Genomic DNA, 7,962 nt, shown 5'->3' on the forward strand with positions numbered 1-7,962 from the left:
ATTTATTTATTTATTTATTTATTTATTTATTTATTTATTTATTTATTTATTTATTTATTCATTCATTCATTCATTCATTCATTCATTCATTCATTCATTCATTCATTCATTCATTCATGTGTTTTTTTATGACCTGCCTCCCAAACACCACTGGAGTCTTAAACCAAAGATTTGTTTTTACCATCCTGGTTATTGTATAAAGTGGATCCTCAGAAGAAGTTTTGAATTTCTAATAAGAAGTTCATAAATACATGGAAAACAAAAGTACAGCTTGCAAAAATGTTTGTTAGGTTTGTTTTGAAGGGATTTTTTTGGACCTTCTCATTGTGATTTTGTTGAAAAAATGTGTAATAAATGTAATCAAACTGAAAGTTGGACCTCTACACACCTAAGATATTACTTTGTGAACTTTGCGGGTCAAAGTTTGCTCTGCCGTAAAACCCACTGGGCTTTTAAAAACAATGTTCTCACTTTGGGATTAATCATTTATTCTTTTCCGCCTGTTGGGTCTTAATGTTTTCTTCTGTTATTCTGCCGTCCAGGTCCGAGTCGGGAATCTCCAAATTCACCCATCGTCTCTCCCTGAAAGAGCGACCAGCCAAAGCAGGGAAGACGTCTTCAGACAGACCGTTGTCCTACAGAAGACGATCTCTAAGTGTGGACTGGTAAGACTTTTACTGCTTTCTGATCCGGACCCGGCTCACTGCGCGAAGCCGGAGGGCTTCCTGAGATAACACTCTGCACATCAGCATACAAGTGAAGGCTAAGCGGTGTCACCAACGTATCCCGGAGTTCCTAAAAACACAAAGTCAGCTAAAGTCAGCGACCTCAGAGCTAAAGAAAAGGACCGCCTGTCGTTCTTTCTGCAACTTCAGATGTGGAGCAGTTGGAAGCTGTTGCATCTCCATCTGAGATCCGGTTCTTGCAGGTTTTGCATGTTGCAGTCTGGTTTTTGTTGGATACTTCATAACTGATGTACCCAAAAGAAATATCTGCTTTGAGCGTTCTGACGTCTTCTCTGTTTTTTTTATATTTTTAAATCTAGTTAATGTGGTTGAAGCAAACATATTTACAGAGTGTGGAAGAACAGAGGGACATTTCTGTCCATCTCACAATGTCCTCCTAGTCTTAATGTGAAATGAGTGAAATGAGTTAATGGGACCCGCTTTACAAATAACATGTTTTAAACTTTAGATTTTGGGTAAAATATGAAGTCTTCTCAAATAAACAGGTTCAAGTCCCAAGTTAAAAAGCAAGTTCAGGTCTCTTAACATTTTGTAAAGTTAAGTTTAAAGTCTGAGTATGAACGACCCGAGTCCAAGTCATGTGACTCGAGTCTCCACCTCTGATTCAAAGTAGTTTTTCACAATAAATGGTAAACGAAATAAATTACATTTTTGATCATATTCTAATTTAGTGAGCTGCAGAAGGTCTGTAACTTCCTGTTGTTAAAAATAAAATGAAATGTTGGTGACCAGGAGTTTTCCAGATTGTAAAGAGACAGAGGGGATTTTCTTGAAGAGCAGATTTATCTAATCACAGCGGATTTCAAGGTCATAACACTCAAACCGGTTCTGAGCTCAGGACTGTTGTGATGCGTCTGTTTAGAAAGTCGGGGTTGATCCGGGCCGGTGCTCCGTGTTTCGGGGTCTGGGGGACCCATAAAATTAAGAAGTAAAAGGCTTCCCTTATAATAAACATCGAACACAAAAGGATTTATCAAATAAAACATTCCTATTTACCAAGTCAGGCTAAAATATGAGGCTGCAGATGATGGTAAATTAAGAGGCGAAACTGAACCGTGACTCGGCCTGCAGTAGCTGCTCAGTGGAGCTACAGGTGTGGGATTCCTGTCGAATCCCGTTAGGACCCGCTGTGAGGTCTTACGAGATCTTTTGTTGGACTTGTGAGCCGGACTGTGTGGTCTCTGACGGTCACTGTGATGTGTGGTCCAGCAGCAGAAACGTGGTGTTAAGTGTATGAGCTGAGGTGTGAGGTCCTCCGCTCTAACAGCTCTGTGTTTTCCTCCCCTGCCACAGGAAAGGGGACCTGGCCTTTAAAGTTCAGGCCCAGATTGATGTGGTCTGGTTTTAATGGAACGCTGTGGGTAGATTGGACATGCTCATTTAAAGGGAGGGGCGCAGATACAGCTGGATTCCAACTTTCTCCCCGCGCCGAGGCGGCGTTACATCAGCGTGACTCTCCCTTTGTGACGCAGCGAGAAAAAAGAGGCCAAAGCGCGAGAGAGTGGAGGTTGAATGTTGAGTCAGGTAAAAGGAGGCTGGGAGACCGGACAGGAATGCACAGTCATCATACAGTCACTGACAAAACCCGTTCAGTGGCATCTGTTGGCAACGGGTCCGACTCGGCTGCATTCCTTGAATTCTTTAACTTTTATGCTTTCCCGTTTTCTGTGCCAGCAATTTAACCTGTTAAATGGTCAAAGCTGGGTTATTTCTATCGTTCTGTGCTTCTAAGTCCGGGTTCGGATGCTCTACAGGCTGCTGCATATGTATTGTGATATTTCTTATTCTCTCATGTTTGCCTACTAAGATGGCGCCGATCACTTCCAGTTCAGACTATGAACTATGAATGAGTCAGTAAAGTTTCATTTAGATTTTTTATATCTTTGTGTCATGTGATACACAAAATTATAAACATTCTTTGTGCACCAAAGTGGGTTTGTTAGTGAGGAACCTGTAGGAAGAGATGATTATGTTAACTGACACATTGGTGTTTCACCTGTGAGGTCAAACCTGGAACTCATAAAAGACATAAAAACCATCCCAGATATCATCCCAGAAGAGAACCCTGGACCTGCTTCAGTCTGGGGAAAAATTTCCAGACGCTTGAAATGCTGCCTTCATCTGTTCAAACAATCTGTGCCATTATAGACACGAAGGGAACGTCCGACCTCGATTCTGCCCAGGAAGGAAACGGGTTTTGCTCTGAAATGTCCAAATCAACCTCAGAATAAAAGACAAAGAATTTAAAATGCTCCTGAAGCTGGTGAGACATTATCTAGAGTGAAACATGTTCTGCAGCGACATGGACAGAAAGCATCCATACAGACAGATGCACCCTGGGACAAAGAGCTCAATCTTTGGAGACTCTTCCTGTGGTCCGATAAAACTCAAGTGGAACTGTTTTAGGTAAAACTGGGGACACTTGCACCATCCAGGATACAAAATGTGGGAATGGCAGCATCATGCTGAGGGGCTGTTCTGCTGCAGGAGGAAGTGGAAACTTGATGAAACAGATTCTCTGATGAGGAAGAGAATCTGTCTTCCAAATGGAGCCGAAGCCTTCAGCCAGAGGGGCTTCACACAACAAACTCAATGTGTGTTAGTGGACAGCACAAAGCCTGGATCTCGGTGGACAGATCCGAAAGGACGTGCAAGTGAAGGAAGCCTACAAACCCGACCCAGTTAGACCAGTTCTGTTCGGAAGAATGGACCAGAACTCCAGCAAACCCAAATCTACACCCAGGAAACGTATGTAAACTTCTGATTCTGAAGACATGAACGAATAATCTCTGACATTTTCTCTCATTATTGAGCTATTTAATGAATGCACTGCAAAAACACAAAATCCCACCAAGTATTTCTGATCCAATTCTAGTGCAAATATCTTAGTACACTTGAAATAAGACAAAAGTAACTTGTAAGAAATAAGAGTTTAAGTCACTAATTGTTTAATATTGATGAAAGAGTTTCATTTACTAACATGGGAAAATATCTTGTAGTGAAATAATCTATTGGAACAATTACTTTTTCATCAATTTTAAGGAAGAATTGACTAAAAACAATTACTGTAAAGTTATGTGGGAGTTAGTTTTGTCTGATTTTAGGTGAACTAAGACACTTAAAGACTAAACCAAAAATACTTGGTAGGATTTTGTGTTTTTGCAGTGTGGAAATAGTTTTGGTCATTTTAACTCACCTAGAACAAAACATCATTTAACTGAAGACAGTGAGGGGATGGAAATATGAATGTGTCTTTATATTTAGTGTATGTAAACTTCTGGTTTCCTCTACATTGTTGAACAAATTCAAACCGTTCAGAAAGTTTTTAGTTACCAAAACATTCGTCCTGCAGAGGGAACAGTGTAACGTCTCATCCTAACACCAGTAAAACCAGTAAAAATGGGGAATTTAAGCAAAGAGAAGTCGGTTCCCCATGAGCGACTGCTTCCAGGCATTGTGTGCGGGTTCTGCAGAAAGCGCTGGAGGGCTGCAGTCCTGGAGCCAAACTGTCTTGGAGGGTAAGACACGCTGACAGGATGACGTCTTAACTTTGAAGTCCGGGCAGAATCCAACTCTCAGTCGTTACATTAACACAAGCGCACGCTCTCAGGACGGCACAAACTCCAGCCTGCATGTCTGATTTTCTTCTTAATATTCGCACTCACTCATATAACACACATTGTAATACTTAGCACTGTGTTGGACTGGGTGTGTAGTGTTAATCCGTATGAGCTGCGCACAAAGAATTATAAAAAGAACAGAGAGAAATCACTAATTTCTTACTGGAAAAAGACGGGCAATACCCAGAGGGCCTGGGTGTAAAGTGGTTTTGGACAGACTGCCACTTGCCTCATTTGGTTCTAATTTAATTTAATATTACCCACTCTTTTATTCTCTCCTTTGATTTTCCTCTTTCTTCTGTGGCAGAGGGCCCTCAGTTCAAACAGAAAGGACAAATTAGGAGCTTATAAATGCCAGTCATTTTTTTACTCTGCAGCATTTCTAATCATAACACGGTAAAGATCTATTAACGATCATTGGCGAGTGGGACGCCTGCGTCTATTGGAACGTCTGACTCATTATTTCTGCTTTGTAGTTGCATTAAAGTGTATCAACATGCAGAAGCCTCTCCATGTGCGATATACTCCAATCATGTAAAAGTCAATATGGACTTGTTAAGAACAACAAACGATGTAAATGGAGCGCTGACAGCACCAAGTAATTGGTTGCTTTTCCATTATCACACAGTCGTGTTGTTGTTGTAACCTGAGCTCTCTGCTCATTATAACCATTTGATTTACATAAATAGCTGAATAAAAACAAAGAAAAAATTACAGAGTGTCACCATCCACTTCATTTTATTTTATTTTTTACTGTTTCCACCCATTATTCCACTTTTTTAAAGGTTTATACGCTGCCTGCCAAAGAGGGAGAAAGTCTTCACCTGGAGTTAAGAAAGCAAGCAAATCAAATTATTTAACCCCAGCAGATGCAATTAGTAGCTTCTCATTTGCTAAACAATCAAGTGGAAACACATCCTGCTTTAGAAAGATCAGACTGTTGGCATCAAGCGGATAAAACATCTAAGGAGATTGTAAAAGAAAAGAGGAACTACTGGAACTACTAGAACTGGGTTGAGAACTGTTCATTGTCAGGAAAGCGGGGAACCGTCGAAAACAATCCTGAACACTGAAACATTTGGTTAAAATTAGATTGAAGAAAAACAACAGCAAAAGTCAGGCTATGTTTACTAGTGAATTTAAGAGCATTTCCACACCACAGTTTTTAGGGAACTCAGAGGATTGGGATTCAACAGCCGTAAGAAAACCGTGAATCAGTGAAGCTCAGGAAAAAGCTTCAATCTGCAAGGAAGCATAAAGATGGGAAGACGGTCATGTGATCTGATAAATCCAGATGTACGATCATTTTGTCCCAGCCTGTCACGGAAACGCAAACATCTGGAGTTACTGCAGTTGGTCAGGTCAAAGTTCAACAATCTACTGGTGAGGCTCAGAGTAGAGCTGCTCTTCTCCACATCCAGGCAAATAAACTCCAGTTTGTTTGTCTGGATGAATGCTAATCGAACTCTGATGCGGACCTAAAAACCTCGCACTCAGTGCAGTTTGAATGCGTATGTGAACACCAAATGGAGCACAGGGCATTGTGGGTAAATACAAACAAAACAAACACGTTAGCTTAGCGCTAGCAGGAGAAATGGTGTGTGGTATAGGGTGACCAGACGTCCTCTTTTTCCCGGACATGTCCTACTTTTCAGACCTAAAAAAATGTCCGGGGGGAATTTAAAAATCGTTAGGGATTTTGCTCAACTGCCTCAAAACACATTACATAGCTTACAGTGCATTGTGATTACATTGCCACTCCGTTCCACTACTCCATTCCAGGTTTCTTTGTATGGCAAATTAGTCCCGCCCTTCTCCCCAAATCCAATCACGTTGCATTATGTGTGCGAGTGTGTGTGTGTGTCCGCCGATCCCCCCCCCTCGCCAACAAAAAAAAAGTGTCCTCCTTTTCAGAAACCCAAATCTGGTCACCCTAATGTGGTCTAAAATCTGACGCCTCTCCATTTTTGTTTAAATTTTATGAAGAAGGAAGTTGCGCTCAGAGCGCTGTAAAAACACAAAGTTTTACCAAGTATTTTTGGTCTAGATTCTAGTACAAATATCTAAATAAACTTGAAAAAAGAAAAGCATCTTACAAGTAATGTTTCAGTAAGAAACAGATGCTTGTTTTAAGAAAATATTTCTTTAATACTGATGAAAAAGTACAGATTATGTCACTTATAACAAGACATTTTCCACATGTTATAAGATAATTTATCTGCCAATGGAGGCAGTACAGTTTCACCAACATTAAGGAATTATCTACTTAAAACAAGCTGGAAAGTTACTGTTAAATTAGTTTTGTTTTATTTCAGGTTTTCTAAGAAATTTGCACTAGGATCTAGACCAAAAAGATTTTGTGTTTTTGTGTCATTTCCATCAGTGGATCTTGGTGCAGCGCCCCTACAGGCGAGGAAGGGAACAGGTTTATCCAAGGTCAGCAGCTGAAAATGAAACAAATTTTGGTCTCCAGTCAAACTGAGATGTGAAAACACTCAATGTTTCTGCCTTAGTATTCTCAATAATGTATTATTTCAGAGTCTATTTGTTATTTCCATCCAACTGTAAAATGCTACACTATTACAGAGCAAATTAACCATCAACTGGAGGGTGATAAATATAACCCAGGCTAACAGGTCTGGTGTTTGAACTCTTTGCAGATGTGCAGATCTGCTCTGGTGAAGTCTTGGCTTTCTTTCTGTTTCCTTAAGAACAGCAGCCTTGCATGAACGAAAACTGATCTGCATTTTTTGGTAAGAATCTCCTTGGTCACTCCATTCTGCCAGCAGATTTACAAACAGGATGCCTTTCCACATGAACACAGCGTCAGTCTCACTCTGAACAGAAAGTATGCACAAGGCTTTTGTGATCAACGCGGTCATGAATTCTGCTTGGAGAAACGTGAATCTCGACAATCCTGCAGCAGCTGAGAATGCTTTTCCTGTTGACGAAGATCACGCGGCGCGATAAGAAGGTCAAAAACAGCTACACTTCCTCTGTTAAAAAGATTTCATTGTGTCCCACAAAAATGTAAAATATTCCTGTAAATTTATGATTCTGAATCTAACCCAAAACATTTTTCTTGTTGTGTTAAGCTCCCAGTTCTCGATAGTTGTGGCTGCGTCCGCTGAACAGTCTCGCTAAATCTTGTGTTTTTATATTAACACTTGCAAACTTCTGTTTACCCATGCATGCTAACATGTTGAAAATGTAATCCTTTACACCACCATGTGACATAAAATTTTATAAGAGGCACATTAAAATTTTCCACACAGACAGAGCCAGTATTCAGAAGTGGAGGCGCACTGTCAGCGTGTTCTCCGCTCTGGACGCTCTGGGCTGCTGTAACGGAGATTTATGAGGCTGGCTCCCTCTTGTCCTGTGTGTCTCTAACTGGATTCTCTGGTTTCCAGTCCAAACCTCAGCTTGGCACACACACACAGGGAGATGCTCCTTAGGATGGAGAGAGAGAAGCAGACAGACAGACTGAAGGGAAAGTTGTTGGTGTCCTGTTAAGAGACGAGATGTTGGAGGAAAAGTAGTGAAACTAAGAGGCAGAAGACAAGAGAGAGTGATGGTGATTAAGGAAGGCAAGG

General features: G+C 40.8%; 1 protein-coding gene across 7 annotated transcripts in view; it reads left to right on the forward strand.

Moving 5' to 3' along the window:
* LOC122823632 (ankyrin repeat and fibronectin type-III domain-containing protein 1) overlaps positions 1–7,962 on the forward strand; it is a 182,942-nt gene that overhangs the window by 124,105 nt on the left and 50,875 nt on the right. For all 7 annotated transcript variants that reach the window (XM_044103453.1, XM_044103451.1, XM_044103452.1 and 4 more), the window contains one exon: positions 543–665. In XM_044103453.1, the coding sequence (XP_043959388.1) occupies positions 543–665 (123 nt within the window). The remainder of the gene's footprint in view (positions 1–542; positions 666–7,962) is intronic.

Source organism: Gambusia affinis, linkage group LG20 (assembly GCF_019740435.1).
Source record: "Gambusia affinis linkage group LG20, SWU_Gaff_1.0, whole genome shotgun sequence".
NCBI lineage: Eukaryota > Metazoa > Chordata > Actinopteri > Cyprinodontiformes > Poeciliidae > Gambusia > Gambusia affinis.